At 42.8% G+C, this 26,744-nt stretch overlaps 1 protein-coding gene across 1 annotated transcript in view; it reads right to left on the bottom strand.

Moving 5' to 3' along the window:
* The window catches only part of adamts6 (ADAM metallopeptidase with thrombospondin type 1 motif, 6), a 132,878-nt gene extending 106,937 nt beyond the window's left edge, over window positions 1-25,941 (bottom strand). Inside the window, exons 1-7 of the mRNA XM_061733886.1 lie at window positions 25,805-25,941; window positions 19,242-19,650; window positions 17,265-17,647; window positions 11,515-11,689; window positions 10,664-10,887; window positions 10,471-10,554; window positions 6,389-6,534 (exon numbers count right to left, since the gene is read on the bottom strand). Coding sequence (XP_061589870.1) covers window positions 6,389-6,534; window positions 10,471-10,554; window positions 10,664-10,887; window positions 11,515-11,689; window positions 17,265-17,647; window positions 19,242-19,341 — 1,112 coding nt within the window. The 5' untranslated portion in view covers window positions 19,342-19,650; window positions 25,805-25,941. The remainder of the gene's footprint in view (window positions 1-6,388; window positions 6,535-10,470; window positions 10,555-10,663; window positions 10,888-11,514; window positions 11,690-17,264; window positions 17,648-19,241; window positions 19,651-25,804) is intronic.
* Window positions 25,942-26,744: the final 803 nt, after the last annotated feature.

The raw sequence follows: 26,744 nt of genomic DNA, 5'->3' as shown, positions 1-26,744 counted from the left end.
GGCCTGCCGCATCATAAGCTGTCGAGAGAAGGCTATCCGTTACCCGGCACTGAGGCCTAGGACAGCGGGCCTTATCTTTGAGCGCCTCATCTGGTGAAAGGACCAGTGAGGCGATACACGGGTCCACCGGAGGCATGTGAACCAGGCCATGTTGCTCCGCCTGGCGCATGGAGGCCAAAGTCCTCGCATCCTTGCCATGGTAGGCAAACGCCTTTGGATCTGCCCAGCAGCGCTGCAGCTCCTGCAAAAAGGCAGGCGAGGGCGGGACATCAAAGGGTGGGGCTACAGGAGTCCGGCGAAAGAATGGGTTGCTCGCCGGTTGGGCAGCGGGCGCATCATCCAGCCCGACCTTAGCCAGGGCCGCACGCAGTGTTGCCTGCAAAGGGCAGGGGCCCTCTCCCAGCTCAGTGCTCCCAGAGCTCCTGAGGGATGTCTCCGAGCCAGCCTCTGCCTGTATGCTTGCTGGGTCAACCACCAGACACGGCAGCTCAGGGGAGGGATACTCGCCAGAGCTAAACACCCTGTCACGGCCTTGAAACATGGAGTTTGAAGCCCTGGTAGACATAGCATCGTCTCCGCAATCTGACTCCCAGGGGACCGCCAGAGGTGGGGAGGGCAGAGCCCGCTCCCTCACTAAGGCCTTAAGCTGCTCCAGTTCAGCCCGTAAATCCTCCATCTCACTGCGTGAGGGAGCATCCTTCGCCTTCTTCTGCGTAGGGCCACTGCGCTCGTCATGGGGCCCCGCCCTGCGCTTGTCCCGGTGCTTTTTGCGGGAACCTGCACTGACATGAGCGGGCCCAGAGGGTGGGAGGTCGCTCCTAAAGAGGAGGCCTTCCACCTGACGCAGCCGTTCCTCTCTCACCGAGAGCGGCAAAATGCTGCAGTTGATGCACGGGTCTGACAGGGCCTCCCTCAGGTGCCCCACCCCCAGACACTGGGGGCACAATTCATGGCCATCCTCTACCAACAGTAGAGTGCCACATGATGTACAAGCCATCATCGCTTCCTCCAAAAAAATAAAATGGTCAAGTTAGGAAATCTGGGCGAGAACTGAGACTCGATCAGAACATCTAACAGACTCCTCACACCACTGTTTTTAATCCAAACACTTCAGTGTGGAGCCAGGCAATCCAGGCGAGAACTGTGGCCGCCACAGAACGCGTCCGGAACCTCTGGACTAGCTTTTTTTTTTTTTAATATATATATATATATTTTTTTTTTTTTAAATTTATATATATATATATATATATATATTTTTTTTTTAAAGCTTAAGTAAAAAATACTTACCAATAATACCAAGCCAGGCTAGGAACCAACAGACGAGAGCAGTGGGCGGACCACTGAACGCGGCTGGGACATCTAGCATGTGGAGGAATCAGCCCAACAACAAACAATTCAAGACCGTTTGTGTGGCTGGGGAGCGAGCCAGCCCGACACACGGGCGCTCGATCCAGATGGAAGAAAGGGAGAGGTAAGATGGCTTGACAGCCACAGCCTTAGAGGGCACAACGTGCGCTCCGACCAAGAGTCACAGGCAGGCTGTCAAACACCACCAACCAGAGTTGAGCTTACCTCCCCGAACCTGCAGAAAATATAGATCCGAAACACGGATCTACGGAGCAATTAACCAGCGATGTACGTCAGGTTAACAGCGAGAAGATTCAAGAGGCCGGATGTAGTCTACCGGGCGGTATTTATAGACGCACAGGTAGCCTACACGTCACTCACGTGACACTGTTGTTATTAAATCTCGACCTGCGCGGAGCGCGAGGAGACATATCCACTCTGTTTACTGCCACTGGCAGTCTGGAAGGAATGAAACAGAACCACATTCATTGATGAAATGACATAAGGGATGGAAAGGGGGAATGGAAGTTTTACAGGGGGGATGATTTGGACCGTTTTTATTTCAGGGGGGGATGCCATCCCCCCTCATCCCCCCTCAACTCGAGTACTGATGGTAGGGCTGGAAACAGCTACAGTTAGACAAACCGCCTACGACTGGTGACAGTTCAGTGCTGCGACTACTCTGCCTGGAAATGGACGTCCAAAGTGACACCGTCGGATCCCGTAAGAGCTACGGAAGAACCCGCATCTAACAGCTCAAAGTATAAAGACATCACTGGAACCAGCAAACATCTCCCTTCATGAGTGATACCCAAGTCATGGAACGGGCAGGTTGTCTGTGGCAGAAGACCACCGAGGAATCCGCTTTGCGCATGAAGCACTTTGGCAACCGTCAAAACAAGTAAGGAAACGTTTTGTAAACTGATGAAACAAAAGTTGAAGAACGCTGACCACTTCAAGGTGCAAAAAAGGGTGACGGGCCAAAGCTGAGGTAAGGTAGAGGGAGTGTCTTGGGTTGAACCTACTTCAGTGCTTCAGGGCTGAGACAGAGTTCACCAAAAAAATCTACAAAATAATGCCAGATTAGGGCTGGGCGATATATCGAGATTTTAATATATATCGATATATTTTCAAACACGATATGGTACGAGACAATATCGTTTATATCGATTTTTTTTTTCTTTTAATTTTTTTTTTTTTACATTTTTTTTTTAATGATTTTGATATAGCTTATTTTGTGACAAATTGACTTGAATGTTTTATTTGAGATTTGCACAAATGTTTTGTTATTTGCACAATTGGCAACCTCAGTGGAAAAGTCTGCCTGTTACTATTGTTTTATTTTATTCAAGAAGCATTTTTATTCTATATATGCAGGCAGTTTATTTTTATTTCATTTGTTTTATACATTTTGATATTGTGCAGACCTCTGTTAACAAAGGTACCTGTGTGACATTTGGCACGAGGCTTTGTATTAAAACTGACTGTTTTTTTAAGGATTTGCCTCAGAAAATAATGAAGCTAACAGAGATGCTATGCTATAATGCTTTGGGGGAAACCCCAATTAAGGCACAGAAAAAATATCGAGATATATATCGAGTATCGCCATTTAGCTAGAAAATATCGAGATATGACTTTTGGTCCATATCGCCCAGCCCTATGCCAGATCCACCAAAAAAAGCTTTTCAGACAGTGGTCCAATCGGAGCACAGACCTGAACCCCGTGAAGATGCTGTGGAATGACCTCAGAAGAGCACCACACCAGACATCCTTCAAACATGTCTGCGCTGGAGCAGTTCTGGAAAGACGTCAAACAGCTCTGATCCAGACCTATTCAGAGCCCTCGCAGTCATTACTGCTGAATGAAGTTCACCACATCAGACACCACATCAGTGTTCAATAAAGACATGAACACTGATGTTGCAGTTACTTCATGTATCCGCCAGTATAAGAACATTGTGTTTGTTCATTATTGGGGCTAAGAGGAAGACGCTAAAGAGTTCATATACTTTTCTTTCGCCACTGTTGAATATTACATTTACAAAGATCTCCTCCACTGGCGTTTTGCCACCCCATTCTTTCCCTGTTTAATCACACACTCTGGCCATGTAAATATATAATCCCAACCTTTAGCGTAAAAATAGTGAAGTCATGACAGGTTTGCTCGCAGAAAACACCTGGGCCCATCCTCTATTTATAGCACAAATTCTCTGCAAAATGTGAGGAGCAATAAATAGATGGGCTTCGGACGTACTGTGTCCCTGCTGTCAACCCCCCATGAAGGTAATCCAATAGAGTAGAAGAACACTTAAAGCCTCTGTGCTGTAAGAACACATCATACATTTCAAATGAATGATCTAATCACTACTAAAGCTTTTAATCTATTAAAACCAAGGGCGCTGCTAATTTAATTTTACCTTCCTTCCCCTTCCACCGTCTCCCCGTAAATTCCTTTTCCCCTCTTTCCTTCCTCCGAACCAACAAGACACGATTGTGACCTCCTTTCAGGATATCTATTTGTTTTGATTCATTTACCCAATTTCCCTCTGCGTCTTTTTCTGAGTGTGACAGGTCATATTCCAAATGAGGAAAAGACCAACTTCCTGCACCGGGACCATCGACAAAAGCCGCAGAGGCAAAGAGGTCGCGTTCATGGTGATAAGTGGCGGGAACAGAAATCTGCAGTGGTCGGTGTTAATGAGGAACCGCAGGGTCAAAGCTGCTTCCTGTGAGCATGTAGGTAACAACACAAAAAAACACCCACGGCGCGGTGGCCCACAGGTGCAACGGAACCTCGCAAGCATGAAAACACTATAAATTAAAACACTTTCCAGGAAGCATTATAGACACACATTAAGACAATGGCCACGTCAAACTACATTCAATATATCCAGACTTTATATATATGGCAGCTATTCAGGAAAATAAGATATATGTAGAAATATATGTATATATATATATATATATATATATATATATATATATATATATATATACACACCAGTGGTGTAAAGTAGTAACGAAGTACAAGTACTTCGTTACTGTACTTAAGTAAGATTTTTGAGAATTTGTACTTTTATTGATACTTTTATTTTTCTGTACTTTTACTTTTACTTCGTTACATTTTCAAGGAAAAAATCATACTTTTAATCAGCTATATTTAAAATTGGACACGTCATTACTCGCTACAAATTAAAGTCTTACATTAAATGAAAATGTAGGATATTGCCGTGAGAACGTGAGAACAGCACAGCGGGGCTGCGCTCACACAGAGTCAGAATAATATCACCGTTATTTAGAGTTGTACGCAAATTCTTGGAATAAAGCCACTTTCGACATCATGACAATGTTGGGACTTAATTTCTTTGCAATCCTTTTGAAAAGAATTTTGTACTTTGTACTTTTTACTTTTGTACTTAAGTACATTTTCAAGCAGAAAATCTGTACTTTTACTTAAGTACAATATTTTTGTACTTTTTCCACCTCTGATACACACACACACACACAGACATATGGGCGAGTAGGGAGTGAACGGTTCGTATGTGGGGTGCCTGGAGTCGCCTGGAAGATGAAGGTGGCTCCAACCTGCACCCAATGATCCTCCGTGCAGACTTCACCACCCGCTGCAGCCCTTTCTTAGCTGCACTTAACCACAATTTCACTCCTATTTAACCAACTAAAACTGGTGCTGGTCCTAGAACCAGGTCAGAACTGGTCCTACTTTTTCCGCACACACACACACGATAGATCTCATCCAACATCAAACCTCCGCTCACTGACCTCTGCACTTCTGTCCAGGAGGATTTTCTTTCTTTTTAAAACCACTGGTCAACTATGTTTTGCTAAAGACAACACACCCTAAAACACAGTAATGTGAAACTGAGGAATGAGAATCAGCTTCAAGCACAGCTGCAGGTTAAAATCAAGCTGTAGGAAGTGTCGTGTTTAGCCACCACTAAGTTAGCCACATGCTGACTGACGCTGTTACTAGCCAACAGTTTTTCACCAAAAGACCACAAATCCTGAAATACAATGATGTGAACTTCCTGGAACCACGTTCGTCCTCAAACACGGATGCATTTTAGCTCAAAAATGTTTGTTTGTTTGAAAATGATATAGCTTGAATACATCAGATACATCAGAGTGCTAATGGGTATACAAATCAAACATGATTCTGCTGAAAACATATTTTCTCTGACAAAATAAGAACTTTTAAACATGTTGTTAAATAAAACCATAGACTTCATGCATGTCCCTTTTCTTAAAGAAAAAAAAAGCAACAAAGTCACTTTGCAGTTTCAGAAAACGTAATTTTTGGTCTTAAGCGAACGCACTGTTCCATTTGTGCAATAGGGCTTATTGTCTGCAAGCACAGTGGGCTTTTAGCAGCTTAATAAGGCTGCGATACGTCAGAGGGTCTTTTGGCTCGCCTGCAAGAAAGCCGAATCCTGCATCTTGAAATACTCAAACAGACATGTTTAAATCTTAGGTTGCAGGTCGCAGCACACTCTAGACGTGCATTTGTAATAGGCAAGAGCTCACTAATGATGGAAAAGCTGTTTATGTACAGAACCCAAAGAGTCACACATTTTGGCCTAAAATCATGGCAATCACAGACCACCATCCTCTCTCTTGACAAAATCGGTTCGGTTGCTAGCTTACATGTCCAAACCAGCTGGCAACAATGAAGCCTGTTCCAGGTAATGACAGAGCTTCACTGTTTTGTGGCAACAGCCTTGACATACGTCGCAGTGTGACAGCCGCAGAAGTTTTATTTTCACGGGTGACGTCTTTATTCCCTCGGATGCAGGTACAGCGTACGCTCAGGATCTGAATATAACGAGGTCTCAGTGCTGCAGCTGCTGGCGGCCGCTGAAGGCACCGCGCAGAAAATAACCTGCAACCTATTTTCTCAAAATGAGAAAATTACATTGAATGAAATGCTGGATCATTACACTGCTGTGTGTGTGTGTGTGTGTGTGTGTGTGTGTGTGTGTGTGTGTAGCACGGTCCACGGCTGCAGCTGCGGGCCAAGTCTCACCGGGTGATTAGGACGGCGTTGTCATGATGAGCCATCCCATTCTCCGGAATGCTGTTTCCACCGCTGTGATGAGACAGGATGGACTTCTGCCATTTACAGAAACTGTCCAGAGACTTGTCAGCATGATGATTAATTTCAAGGTTGGGCTGCAAGAGACACACAGTTGAAATGCAGAGCAGCTTGATAGAGCTTTACAGAGCAAAACCAGGCAAACCATTTCTTCTAAAAACATTACTGCTTTCATATTGTACTGAGGTGGACTGTCTGTTATATTTTTTAATTGCATTTTATTAAAAAAGTGTAAACAAAGCTGCGATGTATTATTTTACAATATTAAGTTACCTTATACTGTATTTTGCTATTGCTGTATGGTATTGTTCCTTAGATCATGTCAACTATGTCATATTCCATCATATGTTGTTGTAAAAAACCTTCTAGGAATATAACAACATTTCAATCTATACTGAGACGTCCACTCAATGATGAAAACATCCAATACCATTGATTTAAACTGAAAATATCAAAACATGGGATCCTCAAGAGGCCTTTTGTAATCTATTTCTGTTAAAGGAACAGGTTGGTTTTCTTGATGAATCCAGAAATCAAACATGAAATTATATTTTTTTGTTACATGCTTTGACTTAATGTGATTGGAAGTGACTGTATTCACTCGGCAGTTGACATTGTCTATTATCGATCGACCGATCCCGAACCCAACCAGAACCAAATCGCGGTGGATTTTGTGACTTTGAGCCAGATACTGAATCGTCATCCAGTTAATCAGTGCAACCCCGAACCCTCATCAAACTGGTGATTTACACCCCTACTGGACGCTTCCCAAGAGAGGTGTCTCGGCCATGTCCAGCCGGAGGGAACTCTGAGGCCGACACATTCCCAGCTGACCCGGGAACACCCATGGCACATCCTCTGAAGAGTTGGAGGTGGCCGGGGTGGTGGATGGATGGATGGATGGATGGATGGATGGATGGATGGATGGATGGATGGATGGATGGATGGATGGATGGATGGATGGATGGATGGATGGATGGATGGATGGATGGGGTTCATTTTCGGGTTTTTTTCGGGTGTGTTTCGGGTTTTTTCGGGTTTATTTTCGGGTTTATTTTCGGGTTTTTTCGGGTTTATTTTCGGGTTTATTTTAGGTTTTTTTCGGGTTTATTTTCGGGAGTTTTGGGGTTTATTTTCGGATTTTTTCGGTGGATGGATGGCTGGATGGATGGATGGATGGATGGATGGATGGATGGATGGATGGATGGATGGATGGATGGATGGATGGATGGATGGATGGATGGATGGATGGATGGATGGATGATGGATGGATGGATGGATGGATGGATGGATGGATGGATGGATGGATGGATGGATGGATGGATGGATGGATGGATGGATGGATGGATGGGGTTCATTTTCGGGTTTTTTCGGGTGTGTTTCGGGTTTTTTCAGGTTTATTTTCGGGTATGTTTCGGGTTTTTTCGGGTTTATTTTCGGGTTTATTTTCGGGTATGTTTCAGGTTTTTTTTCGGGTTTATTTTCGGGTTTATTTTTGGGTTTTTTCGGGTTTATTTTCGGGTTTATTTTAGGTTTTTTCGGGTTTATTTTCGGGAGTTTTGGGGTTTATTTTCGGATTTTTTCGGTGGATGGATGGATGGATGGATGGATGGATGGATGGAAAACTAGATGGATGAATAAATGGATCCGTTTCATAATGTCCAGTTTCCTTGGGAGTTTTTTTGCCAACAACATAGACCACAAGAGCTATGAAACAATTCAAATATCAAATATTCCTTCAAATGAAATTCAAGCCACGCTGACTGCAGCTTGTTGCAGCAGCTTCGGTCAATTCGGTCAAGTTTTTTAAATTTGTTTTGTCCCTACAGAACAATGTTTTTAAACAACCGGTTCGGACGTTGAATCAGAGGTCAACGATGCTCCCGACCGCCACTCTTCAACTACCGCCAAAGATCACAAGAGCACATCCCGACTTAGACAACGAACTTCAGGAAGTTCATTTCAGACCTTGACGTTGCTTGTGCAGTCAACATAAGGTCAACATAAAGAGCACAAGAAAAAAAAAGTTCAACCTAACCGGCTGGTTCGGTCGTACCGGTACGCGTTGCAAAGAACATCCAAGAGCAGAAAAGAAACCTCTCAGAAGGAAAAGAAGCTGAATTTATTGTCATATAGTGAGCCAGAGTACATCAAGTATCAGGATGAATTATTCAGGAGAGGACTTTACTGGAATTAGAGAGACTGAGGTTCTCCTTTTGATTTAAGATTACGAAACAGCAAAGAGCAGATTCAGTCACAGCGAAGCTGTTTCGGAGCAGAAGGAGAGAGATGAGTCACAGAAGCGGCACATCCAGGGCTTGTATCGTTAAAAAATGTTGGAAACGTTGGAAGAAGATCGGGGAAGTTGTATTAGACTGCAATTTGTATCCACTGTCATGACTTTAAAGAGGAATCATGGAGTTCTTTTTCCAGCTCGCCCGATGAATAATCATAACACAACGCTGAACCACGCAGCAGACGTGGAAGTTATTCCGTTTCACCATAAAATGTGTTTTTCTGTTCCATTTATCAAAAACCAGGATTTACATTTTCTTCTTAATGGATCAACGTTTGACTCCACTTTAAATGAAAACTTAATTTTTGGACCTCGTGCGAGCAGAGGAGCTCCGAGAAAATTTTCAGAAGAAAACAGATGGTGGAAAGACTCTCTGTTTTTCCCATCACGGATACGTACATACGTACAGCGCATGTAAAAATCCTCTATCGAGGCTCCCTGAAGGGAAGATGCCTGAGCAACGTCTTTCATTTGAAGTGGCGGCCATATGGTCGAGAGCGTGTCTACTCTCCGCCCCTTCGGCCGCCGCGGTCACGTGAAACACTGCAGCTCGCTCACTCACAAACGTCATCATTCGTGCAGGTGAGATGCTTGAAATGGCCACAAAGTGAAAGGTTCGTGGGCTGAAAGTAGGAATGGGTGATATTTTACCGTTCACGATAAACCGTCAAAAAAATTCCCCACGGTAAGAATTTGTCATCTCACGGTAAAAATGATAAATTCCTGTTGATGATGTTTTTGTGTGAAACTGATTTAAGGAAGAGGGAGGGAAGGAAGGAAGGAAGGAAGGAAGGAAGGAAGGAAGGAAGGAAGGAAGGAAGGAAGGAAGGAAGGAAGGAAGGAAGGAAGGAAGGAAGGAAGGAAGGAAGGAAGGAAGGAAGGAAGGAAGGAAGGAAGGAAGGAAGGAAGGAAGAAATGAGCCAGAAAGAAAGAAAGAAATGAGTCAGAAAGAAAGAAAGAAAGAAAGAAAGAAAGAAAGAAAGAAAGAAATGAGCCAGAAAGAAAGAAAGAAAGAAATGAGCCTGAAAGAAAGAAAGAAAGAAAGAAAGAAAGAAAGAAAGAAAGAAAGAAAGAAAGAAAGAAAGAAAGAAATGAGCCTCAAAGAAAGAAAGAAAGAAATGAGCCAGAAAGAAAGAAAGAAATGAGCCTCAAAGAAAGAAAGAAAGAAATGAGCCTCAAAGAAAGAAAGAAAGAAAGAAATGAGCCAGAAAGAAAGAAATGAGCCTGAAAGAAAGAAAGAAAGAAAGAAAGAAAGAAAGAAAGAAAGAAAGAAAGAAAGAAAGAAAGAAAGAAAGAAAGAAATGAGCTAGAAAGAAAGAAAGAAATGAGCTAGAAAGAAAGAAAGAAAGAAAGAAAGAAAGAAAGAAAGAAAGAAAGAAAGAAAGAAAGAAAGAAATGAGCTAGAAAAAAAGAAAGAAAGAAAGAAAGAAAGAAAGAAAGAAAGAAAGAAAGAAAGAAAGAAAGAAAGAAAGAAAGAAAGAAAGAAAGAAAGAAAGAAAGAAAGAAAGAAAGAAAGAAAGAAAGAAAAAATTCCGGTTGATGAGTTTTTTGTGTAACAAACATGGCGGATCTAATAGATTTATAGTTAAAAAGATGGAGTTGAATTGGTATTTTTTTATCGTAATTTTTATCGTTATCGGGATAAATGACAGAAATTATCGTGATACATTTTTTAGTCCATACCGCCCATCCCTAGCTGAAAGAGCCTCTTTCTTACCTGATCTTCGGTGAGAACAATCAGCCGGGTCACAATGATGTTCACAACATTTCCAAGACTGGCATCACGGTAAAGTTTGGCAACCTGACCTCCAGAAAAGAAGAAAAGACACAAAGTCAGACATCTGTGCAACAAATCCCAGAGTTCCGTGGCAATGCCAGACGACACGGCCGAAAAGTAGGATCAAACTTACAATATTCATCACGGACAGGATGTAGTGCTCGATGTCTTTGCGACCGTGGTAGCCAACCATCATTTTATCAGCAACCACAAGCGTCTCCACAAAGCGCTCAGAGCTGATGGACCGCCGCTGTCTGTGGGTGCTGTTCAGCTGCTCGCTGTCGTTTTGAGGGATGGGGGACAAGTGGACAGGGGAGGGTGTGCTAAACTGGCAAGGTGCATTGCTTTTAATGAGGTCTGTGAAAGACACAGAGACGAGAGGCACGTTTGTGAGTTATGGCGGAGCGATCTGCATCGGGATAATGGCACTCGGCGTGTTTGAGAAAAGCGCTGGTTTGGGTTTGATAGATGCCGATTTGGGAATGCGCCCCCTTGAACCCTCGCAGCTGAAGCCTTTGCTTTATGGCCCAGATGCTCTGGGACAAAGCTGCAAGGTCGTGCATGTTAGGACACGCCTGCTTCCTGCCAAGGATGGCCTTTTCTGGCCCAAAAACCCAAAATCTCCACCTGGTTCCCGCTCCAATTCATCATATGTCGGCAGAAACAGAAATTGGTTCTGTGAACTCTGAAGACAGGACATTTGGTTGGTTCCAAAAATAGGTTTGTTCTTTTTATAAAAGTACAAGGCAAGTACTCTTTAATGCACTGAGGGGCCTTTTTATGAAAGCCGGACCGAGACTTTCTCTTACAGGCTGAAAAGGTGTCCAGGTCCAGGAGCAGCTACGGAACACAAGAGGCCCGGTCATGTCTACCAGAACCTGGGCCCAGAACCAAACCAGCACTTCCTCTAACCTGCTATGTATAGTTATTCCTTTACGTCAGCTCCAGCCACACAGAGTCCAATCCAGATGGAGGTTCACCAACCTGAAATGCCACAGCTGGACTCCTGGCTATGCTCTTGTGGTGAGGGAATGGCAGACATTTTATAAATAACATGCTGCTGTGCTTCTTCCATGTTCCATTCACCGGAGGCGGTGGAGGATACGTTCTTTAAAGGCTCTATTAAATACTGTTCTCCCTCTGTTGTTATAACGCCATGCTTGTTGGGGGACAACATCCAAAGGGGGAGGAAAAAGGACAGAGAGAGAAAGGTGACAGTTAGCAAAATTGATGCCAAAATGCATGAATCCAGGAAAAAAAAACAATGCTTAGTATTTGGGGTTATCTCTCATACCGATCCTGTAGTTCAGGAGTCGGCAACCCGCGGCTCTTTAGCGCCGCCCTAGTGGCTCCTGGAGCTTTTTCAAAAATGTTTGACCTTCCTTTTTCCTTTCCTTTTTAATCTTGACATTTCAACTTTTTTCTCAACATTTCAATGTTTTTCTCAACATTTAGTATTTTTCATGAAATTGACTATTTCCTCGACATTTCGACTTTTTTCTCAATATTTCGACTTTTTTCTCAATATTTCGACTTTTTTCTCTACATTTCGACTTTTTCTCAAGATTGTACTTCAACATTAATCTTGATATTTCTACTTTTTTCTCAACATTTCGATTTTTTTCTCAACATTTAGACTTTTTTCTCGAAATTTTGACTTTTTCTCAACATTTGTACTTTTTTCTCGACATTTCGACTTTTTTCTCGAAGCGCATAATAAAAAAAAAAATCTTCCCCCACTAATATAGAAAACATGCAGCATGTGTTGCCTTCATTCTAAGGCTTATACAAGTCTTTTCATTTTTTGCGGCTCCAGACATATTTGTTTTTTGTGTTTTTGGTCCAATATGGCTCTTTCAACATTTTGGGTTGCCGACCCCTGCTGTAGTTTCAATATGAAATTCCGTGTGACTACTTGTGTGATCAGTAAGCATAATTTCAGCTAAATGACTTAATAACTGCACATGCTTAGAGTTGTGAGATGACCATATCCGAGACAAGTCGATACAGAAGCGCGTCAGTCCGACGTTCCTCCTCGATAGGACTCCAATGACTGCAAAGTATCTGCCTTGGTATAAAGGTTTACGGTTTTAAGTCACATCATATCGAACAGATCAAGATCTACACTTTGTAAGAACCTTTTAAACTAAAGGCTTTTTCATGCTGGCATTATTTAGGTTGGCCCACAGGGAGTGAGGGCACGAATGTCCAGCCATACCGAGACCTGTCTGAAGACGTAGTCTCCGTACAGCGATATGCAAACTCCGGAGAGCTCTATTTCTGGTGTGACACCTTGGGTCGGACTGTATATCACATGATTGAGCTAAAAAGGCCCAGTGCATTGTGGTTTGTGAGAGATCACATATACTTCCAACACTACAACGAATTGTACAGTTTTCCTCGACTGGTGCAAACAACAACGCTTTTTAAAGTTCTTCTCTTCGGGCCAGTTTTCATGGAAACACAACGCTTAGACATCCTGGCATTGACCACTGTTACATGGCATTTGGTGTGACGTCTGAAAATGACCATCCGAGGCCGCACCGTGAGACCAGCACCTGTGTAAACCACCTAAGATGCGGACCAGTGAGGGGTGTGCATGCGAGGCGTGTGGGTGCCTCCCCCAGTGCTTGAAGCCATGTTGAGGGGAGGGATGGGGAGCCAGGAAGCGGCTTCACCTACATCAGAAGAGCTGGCTGATACAGCGCTGGGTGCAGGAGATAGAGCGGGTGCTGGATCAGTGCTACCCTTAATAGCGATGGGATTTGCCGAATGGCTTCCCCCTCAAACCATGTAAACCCAGTCCTGTCTTCCTTTTCTTCTTCTGCTCCCGCTGTTGTAGTCATTGACCACATTGAACGTCTTTCTAAGACTCTAAGGGCCTGATTTACTAAAGGTTTGCGTGCGTAAAAACGTGTGCAAACTTGACAGCACCCGCAAACCAAAGTGCCAGCTGATCTACTAACAGCGTGCAAAGAGGACTGCGTCTCTCAAATGCGCAAAATAGCACACGCAATCCATTTAGTACTTTTGCCCTGATGAATAATCAATATGGGGCGTACCCGCCAGAAATCGCTAAATACTGGGAGGGGAAGATGCAAATTGGTCCATTTACCACGCGCAATGAGATTTACCAAGCCTGAAAGTTTTTGCGTGGATTGTGATTGCGTCTGTATTTAATACGTTCGAAAGGAAGGTGCTAATCTCCACATGCAAAAGGAGAAATATTTTATTTGAATGTTAAATCGAGTATTATTCAGCAAAAGGTTGCCACAGGAGGCACATTCATTTTTTTATTTGTGATAATAAATAAATCACGTGTTTTCATGGAGAAGAAAGTGTTTCTCATTGTGCGCCTATACTTGTTCTGCAGTTGTCATACCCCGGTGTTGTGCCGTATTCAGCACCCCTGCCGTGAAAAGCACCCCCTCGTCTGACAAAAATGATATTCTCATTCCGTGTTCTGTTCATGTTCTGTTGTCCATGTTCTGTTTAGCGTCCAGTTTTGTGTTAATGATTCATGTTTAAATGCGCTCATGGATTCGGGTAAAAAAAAAAAATCGGGTGAATGGTTATTGATGTCATTAATTAATAGCCTGCTTACTGTGTTGTCTTCCATAATATTTGTCAATATATATAATATAAACTCCTAAGTATGTGTTTGTGTGAGTGTGTATATATAAATATATTGAAGTGTCAGTGTGTTGTTTTTTTTCTTGGTCTACTTATCATTGAATATACGAGGGGGTGCTTTTCACGGCAGGGGTGCTGAATACGGCACAACAATTTGCCTCTTCCACTAATATCTCTAACTCCAACTCGTCAAATTTCATTTTGCGCTTGCAACTATTCATGGGTTTCATGTGACGTCACACAGTACTCGCAGCGCCATCTTAAGGACCGACTTCCAACATGCCGTCTATCTGTTGTGCCGTGGTATGCGACAATAATAAGTCTAAAAAAACGGGATTGACCTTTTATCAGTGCTTTAAGTGGGCCGTGGGATATTGTGATATTTAAATGTTCTATTTTCTTCCTGTCACTCACGTTGAAAGCCGGTTGAAAGCGCTGTAGGAAACAGTCATGATGAGGAACGGCTGATCCAGTTAGTTGAAATGAGAAGTTATATGATTCATCCTCATTTCACCACAAAAACCACAATAAAGTGGCAGAAAGAAATAATATCCTAATCCTTGGTGATGGAGACGTCACGGGACGCACCGCGCAGGAGATCGGGAGCGCAAGATGAACATTTGCATTAATAATATAATAAATCATATTTTATGTTTTAATAAAGTTTTATGGTGACATGATGATATAATTTTACTTTCTAGAGTAGTAACGTTACTGAAAAAGTGAACTGCCTTCTTACTTTTCATTACATAGACGTATCCTGTGCAGGCAATGTATGCCGCGTTCCATTTACCTCGGAAATCGGAACTGGGAACTGCAACCATATTGGAATGGTAACTCGGGGGTGGTGAAGCTTCTCCCACTTTCCCAGTAGGAAATCCCACTTCGAGGGGCGTTCCAGTTGAAAATTCCGACTGGGAACTGGGAAATTCCGACTTCCGAGGACAAATGGAACGCGGCATCAACGCTTATGCTATTCATCACAAGACTGTCACTTACCTTTCCTGTTACCACGAACATTGTTTGGCCTCCACATGATGAAGTTTGGCATCTTTAACCCACCCTGATGTGAAGTAGCGGTAAGCTTCGCTACTTTAAAAGCTTTGAGAGCTTCGCCGGTGTATGGAGAAGGATTGTGGACCAGGTAGATATATATGTCTGCAAACGACAAATCTGGCAGGTTTTTGGCAGACTAGAGTGGAGTCAGTAATTGATTAGCTATTATATACGGATCAAAACCTAAAGTATCAATTTTCTGTAGATACCGTTGCTGTTCTTCGGGAGTTAAGTGAGTTATTAGGTGAGACGTCATATTGGCTGCGCGACGGAAAGGTCCTCGGTCGGTCCTCAAGATGGCGCTGACAACAAAAAATGTCACGTGACTGAAACCCATGAATATCCTGCTTTCCATCCAGACTCTCCATGGCGCAAAGTTTGCGCCGCAAACCGTAAGACGCGCAACACCTCATTTAAATACTGCTGTTTGCACCTGTTATCAATTGCGCACGCAATCTTAGTTGATCACCCACAAAACACACAACAACAGCACGTGCAAACTTTTTCAGTGCACACGCAATTTAGTACTCTTTATTTAGGATCTTAGTAAATCGGGCCCTAAGAGTTTTGTTTCTTGCAAAGCCACAGTCTGTCATTTTAGCAGGCAGCCACAGATTACGGTTTCCGTAACAGGACGATTTGCGGCGTCCTCAGCTCTGAAAATGTGGAGCCTGTGGAGACCTCCATGTCTCCGTATCAATAAATCCCACCCAGGTCCCGACATCCCATGTCAACCTGTCAACATCAAACCTGACCCGTGTTTAAACATCTTGTGGACAAGCTTTACAAATATAAACTCAGATTGTTAGCAACAGTAACTAAGGGGGTCTGATGGGACGGTTTTTAATAAAAGAAAGGAAAAAAACTGAATCAGCAGAAAATCTAGAGGTCCTAAGTCTGAAGGAAGTCTGAGTACCTGGGAAGTCACAAGGATGTCATACGTGACTCATTCCTGGTATTTGTGCCTGGTCAATGAGTAGTGATTAAGATTGTACATTAGGGGACCTTTATATCATGAGTTACCAGAGCATCTCAGCCTGTCTCCGAGAGTTCACTTAAGACAAATTTCGGGCACAAAATCTTTCATCAAGGCGCAAATTCGTGAGACATAAATAAGAAAGGCGTGTCTGACCGTTAGTCAGTCGGTCATCTGGAGTCATCTTTAAGAAACCCCAGACAATCATTTAAATCAAGGCCATGCCCCTTTTTCTCTCCCCTTCAATGCACCAGCGAGAGCCCAAACTGCGTCAAGCCCTTTGGTGTGTGTTTATAGGAAACACTGGCTTGGCTGCGCAAAACCTAAAATAAAAGCAATTAACCACATATCACACAAGCAGGCGCAAACATTTTCAATTTAGTGTTTTTACTAGTGTGATGTCAAAATCTCATACCGCCCAGACAGCTGATTACATTAAAGCACAGACACAGTTTTGTCCATTTTTGGTGCTAGAAGAAAAAAAAAAGAGCAAACACTAATTCAATTTATTATAGTCAGCGCAGGTCTTGCCAACACATTTGGCCACATGTTTGCTCCACATGAGTCCATCTGCCAATAAGAAGCAGGGCCCTTTCTTCCTTCTTTAGAGTTACTCCGAAGCATGGAGGAATAGCAGCTATTAAAACTTCTTCCAATTCCCTGATTAGCGTGGAAACGCTGGACAGTCACAGGCTCTGTGGAGAAAAACAGCCAGAGGACTAAAAAGCTGAGACAGTCTAATTAGACGCTTTATTAGTGCTGCTCAGTTTTGTTTTGAAACAGAAAACCTCTTGCAGGACGGTTTTAGCGGAGGATGCACGTGGTTTGAAAATGACAACTGAAGAAGCGCGAGTAGATGCCGCAGTTCACTGAGACGATTCGGTCGTTTCTACATGGCCGTCACCTCACTCTGCAGACTCAGACGTGGAAGGAAGCCAAGACAACGAGTCGAATCCTCTGAGAGCAGCCAAAGCTACGCATATTTGAGTTACCGGACGGTAATGTGAGGGTTTGTTTGAGGTAAGTGGTGTGAACCAGTCGTGGAGTGAACATGTCACTTCGTACTTACCAGGCCCTTGCAGTTGCTGAGCGCCACTCTGGTCGTGCTATGCTGATTTTGCAGGAATCCGACATAGTGACAGTTATCTACCGTGCTGTGACGCCACTCGGGTCCCTCTTTGCCCCAGTACTCCACGGTGAAATGTTTCGACACCAGGTGGGGGTTGAGTGTCAGGTTTAAATGAAAGTGCTTTCCGTAAGCTGACAGTCTGTAGAACAGCTGGGATTCTGGAGGGTCCAGTGCAGGCCGTGGCCCCATGATGGGGTCTGCCACCCCACGCCTCCGCCGGCCCGGCCGTTGGTGCTTCACAGTGTAGCTCAGGAACTCTCCATTCTCATCCACCCGGACCGGGACAGTCAGCTGGTAGTGCTGCAGGTAGGACAGGAACTCCTCTTTTACAGGAAAGACAAGAAACAAACAAGAAGCATTGTTGGATACAACCATGGGTAGTTTGGGGGAGGTTGTCACGCATATGTTTTTTTTAGAAGAGTATTGATCAGATTATAGATGGATGTATTTTCATCCCAAGTTAGTAGTAGTAGTGTGTGTGTGAACTTGTTTAAAAGGAGGTTTTAAACAAGGACTTATGTCCAGATTTCAAAGTTGAAGCCGTTGCAGACGTGCCCATATAATATGTGCAGTTCCTTAAAAGACCACTAGGGGATTGCCAGAATAAGTTGCAGGTTAACGTGCGTCACAAAAGGTGCTTTCCTTCCACCAGAAGTTGGGAATTTTCAGCTTTTCACATCTCAATATGACCGTCGGGTGAGAAGCAACACCCGTCGTGCGTCAACCCAACATGCTGCTGTGCGAGGCTCCCGCGGTCCGATCGCTAATGCTGCCTGCTACTCTGGCGGGACCGCAGTTAAACCAGCTAATGATGGACAGCAACAGCTGGAGTCCCAACTCTGGGTTCCGGCAGATATCGTCTCAGATGTCAATTCAGGGGCAACATCTGACATGGCGACGGAAGGACTGACGCAATCAGAATGAATGGAAGGTCACTTCAGTTAGCGTCACAAGTTAGCATGCGCTAAGCTTAACAACTAGCCTATAGGGACTCAGGTAGGTGGGCGTTTTCCAAGGCTCATTTGTTGTGCATATTTGACCATTTTTAGATTTACCACGATTAGTCAGAACCATGAACTGTAGAAAACAATTAGCAAAGCATTAAATCACACGAGGTTCAGGTTTCTTGCACTGCGCGTAGCCACGTTGCCTGAGAAGCTGACAGAAATACGGCCACTCTATATCAATCAAAGTTAGTTGCCAGCTCCTTCGGACGATCCCTGCCGAAATACATACAAACATCAACAAATGACACGTGTAACTTCCAGTTAAGGCTGATTTATGGTTCCGCGTTAAATCGACGCAGACCCTACGGCGTAAGTTACGCGGCGACGCACACCGTACGGCGCGCATCGCCGCGTACCCTACGCCGTAGGCTCTGCGTCAATTTAACGCGGGACCATAATTCAGGCTTTACTTCCAAGATGGAACGAGTCTTTCGTTTGGAGTGACAGAGAAGTGGAGTTACTTTTAAGTGTGAAAAGAATATAAAACAGGTAAAATACAAGAAAATATTGACGATGGCCAAACTAATTGTAAACACAGGTCGCACACATGACGCTGGTGAGTTTCTGGTGCATAATGTGACGTTCTGAAGCTTAAATCTCCGTTTTCCTCTGTTTTCCTCCGTTTTCCTCCGTTTTCCTCCGTTTAGACGCAAACGTGAAAACAGAGTTTTTGAAAATCTCCACTTTGGCCGGAGTTTTCAGAAATGATCGTTTTTGGGGGCTTTGAGCTGCGTTTTCGTGTAAACGAACGGCCAAAACGCATGAAAACGCCTCAGTTTTTGCTCCGTGTAAACGGGGCCTAACATTACACAAAAAAACCCATTCATGCAGAAATTTTTAGCAAGTCACGAGTCCTGAGGTTGGTTATCGTCAACATCTGCTTTTTTTTGCCCCCTTGTCCCTACCGTACCTTGAGATTTGTGCGAAAGTCTCTTGACGTTTTGAAATTCAGAAGCAGCCATCACCACCAGGCTCAATGTCCAAGTCAGCGTCTTCCACAAAATTTCCATAATTCAGGGAAGGATGTGACATGGGGTAGGGTCAGATGGGGGCTACAAACAGGTTAAGAGGCCAAATGTGGTCTGATGCCACACCATAACAGGACCATGTTTGTCTCCTTCAGTGAAAAGCTCTTGCCATGCTTGCTGCCTCATCCAGATCTCAGATTTCTCCTGAAGGCGAGCACTTCCACATGTCAGTGGCCTGTGCGTTCATGTCAGCAGCTCGCAGAGAACTCCATCGGACATGTTGGTCTCAGCTGGAACTCCAGACTGGAAGCCCTATAGTGGAAGCTTGTCTTGACCAATCCATCTGCATTCCTGCAAAGAAAATTACAAACAGAGATCTTTGCTGGAACTATTCCAATCATTGACTGATGGTTTATTTAATGTTTTAAAGCCACTTTGCATCCAAAATATTAAGATTAGCCACATTCTACAGTTTAAAGCAGCACAAAAGAATTTGGGAAATTTTTAGCTCTCAGGAGGTCCCCCAGTTGGCATGGAGGTTATACACATATATCAATTATATATTGTTTCAAGACATGTCTGTGGTTATTGCCGACAGCAGTGATGGGAGACTGCAAGGGAAATAGAAAAATAGTCGCATTTTCCCTCAAATTAAGTTGAAACTAATATCATGTTACCCTGATTTTAAGATCTTTGTTGTGCTATTTGGATCAATCTCTGCATTTTGAGAATGGTGAATTGAGTTCGAGTTAACATTTTTGCTATGTTTTTATATATTTTGCACATGAAAAATAGGTTCATTGGAAAGATCCTTTGATTATCAGGTCTTCATTTACAGGTCTGATTTCATTAAGTGGCTAAACTGCAAAGACGTTCAGCTTAATCCAATCAATTCTTTATTCATAAAGCAGATTTATAACAACTGACTTGGCCGAATTGTTGTACATTTTATATTTGAAAAAAAGAAAAAAACTTTCAAATGCAAGTTAAAGAAATTAATACTGGGTGGATTTCAAGAGAGAGAGACTGGGGGCCAGATGGACATTTAAACTTCATCTAGAGTTTTGGTGCTACTGCTGCAAAACTTTGTCCTCCTCATAAAGACAGCTCAAAGTAACTGGCCAGTAGACCTTAGCACTTTTTTTTTTGTTCATTTTAAATATTTTTATCCCATTTTATCACCCAGTGCTCCTACCTAAGTCAGTCCTGGGCATTGCTTCCCCTTACCAACCCCGGGAGGCCCTACACTGAGCTCAAGTCTTCTCCTTAAAGGGAAAGTTCGGTTTTTTACAACCTGGACCTTATTTCTGGCATTTTTTATGGTCGTATACTCACCCAGGCAAGTTTGGTGTCATTTGGAGTCCTTCGGAAGATATTAGGGGGTTTTTTGCGAGCCGGTTCTCCATATAACGGTAGTGAACGGGGCACAGCGGGACACAGACGATGCAGCGACTAAATAACAATATGATTGCCGCGAAACTCGTCATTTCTTTTATGAATCACTAGATCTGCTTCTGTACATCCGGGGCTGTGTGTGTAACAAATAAATCAGTTTGTAAACAAGACCTCTGACCTGCATGACGTCATCTCTGTGCGCGCATCGCAGACACAGCTCTATGTACAGCTGGAGTTCGCTAATGTTAGTTTACTGTTAGTTATTTGAAACATGTCTGAATATTTGTCAAATTCTGAGGTTGTGGACGACGACTTTGAATATGATGGACGTCCTTACCAGTTTGAGCCAGAGTATACGGCTGAAGAGCTCACTGAACGGAGGACAGAGTGCGCGCACAGAGATGACGTCATGAGTTCAGAGGTCTTGTTTACAAACTGATTTATTTGTTACACACAAAGCCCCGGATGTAGACAACAGGTCCTGGAAGCAGATCTAGTGATTCATAAAAGAAATGACGAGTTTCGCGGCAATCATGTGTTATTTAGACGCTGCATCGTCTGTGTCCCGCTGTGCCCTGTTCACTACCGTTATATGGAGAAGCGGTTCGCAAAAAACCCCCCTTATATCTTCCGAAGGACTCCAAATGACACCAAACTTGCCTGGGTGAGTATACGACCATAAAAAATGCCAGAAATAAGGTCCAGGTTGTAAAAAAACGAACTTTCCCTTTAACTTGAGGAGTGAGCAGGCCGCATCTTTTCACCAGACAGGGTGGGGCTTCTCTGGCCGGACGTAGCGCGTGGAAGGATCACGTTATTCCGGCCAGATCCTCCCCACCCCATCTGGCCAAAGGGGGCAGTGTGTAGCCCTGGACTGCTGCATATTTTTGTGAGGGTCACATTAGGGAGCAAGGGAACACAGGGGGAACATGCCAACTCCACACAGAAAGGCCCTTTCTCCAACCCCACCCAGTGTGTGGGTGCTGAAGTCTTGGGGGAACTTAACACGCTCTCAGCATCCACAGCGTCCCCGGCGAAAATTGAACCCTCTAGCTGTGAGACGACTACACTACCAGCTGCGCCACCGTGCCCCTGACCTTAGCACTTTTGAAGGAGTATATGGTTTTATAAAGCGTAAAAACCAGTCTAAAAACAAGGCGGCAGCCATGTAAAGGGAGTTTAAGGGAAAGGGGAAATGTGGGCTTGCTTATGGTTCCAGTAACTACAGTAGATGTGAAGCAGCATTCTGGACCCACTGCAGATGAAAAAGTGTGGGCTGACTAACACCAACATACAGAGCATTCAGTCAAGGTGATTTAAAATAAACATATGCAAGACTGTTTCAAAGTCTGAAAAATATAAGAAAGGCTCAACCTTGGAAAGCCTTAGGGGTCACCGAAACAGATCACTGTAATTGGCTTTGGGGTTTTTTTGTCAGGTGCCCTTCCTCAACCAGCCCCTCCCATTTATCCAGGCTTGGGCCGGTGCTATGAGAATGCTGGCTTGTGATCCTCTGGTGGCGGGGACAAAGAAGCAAATGTGAAATTCAGTGTCTTGTCCAGAGACAATGGCGTGTGATGGAGCTGGGGAACATGAAAGGCAGCTAGCTACCCACTGTGTCACAGTCAAACCTCCCCCAGCTTTGAAAAGAAGTTGCCTTTAAAAAGGTCTTAAATGTTTGATTTTAGTATATTCTGTTATTTGTATGAATCATACAACAGTTTGGTCTATTTGGTTGTTTAAAAAGTACTTTACAAATAAAGACTGGAATGAACTCATTGAACTGAACTGAACTTCTTTGCAGACTGGACTTTTGTTTGAAGAAGTTTTCTGGGTTTTTTTCTGTTTTTTTTTTTGACGAGATGAGAATGAAATACTCATTGCAATTACTCTAATTGCCAGGGTCATAAAATTTGCAAAATATCAAAAAAGCAAAGATGCTTATTGAAACTCAAAACTTTTATTTTTATCTAAAAAGCCTTAAAATCAAAGATTTGGAAATTTACAATGACATTAAAGCGACAACAATGATTATTATTAAGAAACATCTTCAACCTTTTGCAGTTTGCTATTCCTAACCTTTGATGTGAACCGTCCAAAGTGACTTGGGACTCTCGTCCTGGTCATTTCTTGCAATAACTATGTATCACTCTTCAGTCCTTTGTCACACAACAGAAAACATTAGCTACATTGGCCTAAAAACATCTCTGTCATGCACTCATCTCATTTTTACTTTCATTAGAAGTTGAAACACTTCACATCATGCAGGTTTTGAGGTCATTTAAGCGTTCTAGTGCGTTTTTTTAGGGAGCTACCGTTTCCTTGCTGAAAGGAGAGAGAAAGAGAGAAAAGAACTGGTCCAAGAATTAGACCTTGGGGAACTCCACAATAGACCTTTTTAAAACCTCTCTCTCCCAAATAGTAACTAAACCACCCCAGAGTTAGAACTTTAATCCCTACACACTGTTCTAGACTACAAATCAGAATATTGTGATTTACAGCATCAAATGAAGCTGTCTGATCTAAAGCAAAAAGAAAGCAAAAATCCAAAGTCATTGTGTTTTAAAATGTCAATGAAAACTATCAGAATCAGGGGCGTCAATTCAGTATGGCAAGGTACGGCAGCCGCCACACCTTGGCTTCAAGGGAAAATGTAAATGTTTGTTTTTTTAATACATTTATGGAATTACTCTGTGTCTATTTGTATTGATTATTCTATTATTTAATACATATAGAATAACTACAAATGCAAATCAGAACAACATGATCTATTTCACTAGTTATTATACACTGCAAAAACTCTTAACAAGAATATTTGTCTTATTTCTAGTTAAAATGTCAAATTTTTAGTAAAAAAAAAATCTCATTACATTTAAGACAAGACTCAAAAACAACCATTTTCACCTGTTTCAAGTAGATTTTCACTTAAAATAAGTGGAAAAATCTGCCAGTGGAAAAGATTAATCTTGTCCCACTGGCAGATTTTTCTACTTATTTCAAGTGAAAATTTACTTGAAACAGGTGAAAATGGTCAAATAACAAGTTATTTTTCTGGTGATGACTCTTGTTTTAAGTGTAATGAGATTTTTTGACTAAAAATTAGACATTTTAACTAGAAATAAGACAAATATTCCTGGTAAGATTTTGAGTTTTTGCAGTGAGCGAGACTGCATTTGAAAAAGTTCCAATTTTCTTGACCACACAGTACAGATAAGCTACAGTATTTGCTGGACGTGTTGATTGATATTCTAGTGAAGTTCTGTGACTTGTAACCTTGCCATACCTTAGCTTCGACTGAATTGACGCCACTGATCAGAAGTGCAGATTCCGCGATATGCTTTAAAGCCCAGACTGGAACACCTCAAGAACACCATGTCCATGCTTATCTAAACAAGCTTTCTCCAATTTCAAAGCATTGATGCGTCTGGGTTTGGTTTTCAGATGGATGGGTGCACCGCAGATCGTTTAAACCGACTGAAAAGTTTGGCATATTTCGCTTGCTTCAACTCATCTTCATTTAAAACGCTCCTCGGCTGCAGCTGTAGCCCAAAAGCTGTTCCAGCTGAACATTAAAAATCCTAACATCTCTCCAATTCGACACACCATTTAACTCGAACGAGTTCTCTGAGTAGTTTTGCCAGGAACAAACCTGATTTTAGTTTACACTTGTGCCTCATTAATGAAGTATTGATGACAGTTTAATGACTAAATTCAGCATGACAAAAAAAGACGCTGCGCGGTGTAACTGACGTGTAATAGCAGCGTTGAAAGGGATGCATAAATCTCAGCTGTGCAGACCGGTCGGCATGATCTAATTTCTGCAGATTGTGGTTTTACTCCCTGACGCGGCAGCGCGCACGAAACTAGACTATTATAAACAAACGTCAGTCGATAGGAGAGTGATGTTGCAGTGAAAGTGGCTGCAGTTGCGTGTGTTTCCTCAGCTGTGGAGCTCCAGACAGACAGACAGACAGCGCTACCTACTTGGCCACGCTGACCCAGACAGCTGGCAGACAGCCCGCATGCATTACACCGGTACCTCAAATACAACCCCGGAGGAGCCTCTGCGAATCAAAATAAACCGCGGTTTTCTTGCACGCGTGACAGGATTTTCGTCCAGTCAACCCTGCAAACGTTTACATGTTGCAAATTTCCCCTCTGGGGGACTATTAAAGGATTTCTTATCTTATCTTATGTTGCAAATAGGGTTGCCACCCGTCCCGTAAAATACGGAATTGTCCTTTATTTGAGAAAAAAATGTTGCGTCCCGTATTGAACTAATACGGGACGCGATTTGTCCCGTATTTTCATTAACGCCCTCATTAATTATTGAAATAAGTTAACTTTTACACCATATTCTAGTTGAATTATTGAAATAAGTTAACTTTTACACCATATTCTAGTTCAATTATTGAAATAAATGAACTTTTACACCATATTCTGGTTGAATTATTGAAATAAATTAACTTTTACACCATATTCTAGTTGAATTATTAAAATAAATTAACTTTTACACCATATTCTAGTTGAATTATTGAAATAAATTAACCTTTAAACCATATTCTAGTTGAATTATTGAAATAAATTAACTTTTACACCATATCCTAGTTGAATTATTGAAATAAATGAACTTTTACACCATATTCTAGTTGAATTATTGAAATAAATTAACTTTTACACCATATTCTAGTTGAATTATTGAAATAAATTAACTTTTACACCATATTCTTCACCTGTATCTATATTCTACATCTCGGCTGATGTGGACATACATAGAATAGGAGGCTATTTCAGTTGCTAGTATGGTTGGCTGTCATGCAAGTTCAATGCTAAATGCTAAATGTTCAATGCTGCGCTGCTGAAATCGGGGCGTCCCTTATTTCTATTTCTAAAAGGTGGCAACCCTAGTTGCAAACCTGCAAAGTCGTGAGTAAAAAAGCGCCAGCGTGCCACAGAAACACAGTTGCAACAGAAGAAACGTGAAGCTGTAAAGTCTGCCTACCTGAGAGGATCTGCGCGTAAACGTGCACCGATAAAAGTCCCGGAAAGATACCGAGCTGATCTTAACACACAAGGAGGAGGAGGATTGGGGGTGTTGGGAGATATTTACCATGCTCATCTTCATTGTCAGCTCCGATCCAAGTGTGCAGGGGGAAAAAAAGAGTCCTGCTGCTCTCAAGCTCTCAGGTTCCGCGCACAAACCTCCTCCACTCTGCGCTTCTCATCTCCTTTTGAACTCTGCCATCCTCTGGATATGCACTGAGTGTTCTCCCCCCCACCCCCCCACCCTCAGCCCGTACACCCGAGCGGTATTATCTCAGCCCAGACTCTGTCTCAGGGAAGAAGAAAAAAAAAGAAAAGAAAGTAGTACTAATTCAGCTTTTCAGAGTATTGGATTTCCTCCAGCAGAAGGCTCCACTTTCAGCCTATCTGTCCTCCTTATAAACTGGACTTCATGCTTGCCGATCTGGAAGTTTGAAGGAGGAAAAAAAAGCGCACACAGTCAGCAGCAGAAGCTGGCTTGGATCTACTCCTCCTCACTACATTGCACAGGCCGGGTATGTTCAGGACAGTTTCAAATTGGCTGCTTTTTTTTTTTTTTTTTTCGGAGAGGTGACGTCAGTACAGATGTTCTTCTCTTCCATCAGCTGTGCGCATGTCTATCAGCGCTGCCCTGAAATAACACCTCGACTCTTTGAAGACTAGAAAATCCATATCCTCTACCCCAGAAGCAGCTGCAACACCTGATTTATTTTCCAATGGTAGTTAAAAATAACTCGAGAGATACAGTAACTCTTCAGAATAAGAGTTTGCATAAAACACCTTAGATTAGTTCATAAAAGATAGCATATTTTCAGTATTTCAGACAGTGGCTGAAAAAGTGGTGAAAATAATGCATTTAAATAAACATGTAAAACAAAGTCAGAACTGAAAGTTAGTACTTAAATACTACATTAAAAGTAAAACTAAAAATGTAAATGTTCTCTGTGGTTAAGACCATTTATTGAAGCATCTAGTAGTAGTAGTAGTAGTAGTAGTAGTAGTAGTAG

This window comes from Cololabis saira, chromosome 11, assembly GCF_033807715.1.
Source record: "Cololabis saira isolate AMF1-May2022 chromosome 11, fColSai1.1, whole genome shotgun sequence".
Lineage (NCBI taxonomy): Eukaryota > Metazoa > Chordata > Actinopteri > Beloniformes > Belonidae > Cololabis > Cololabis saira.
This window is presented reverse-complemented; position numbering and strand designations above follow the sequence as displayed.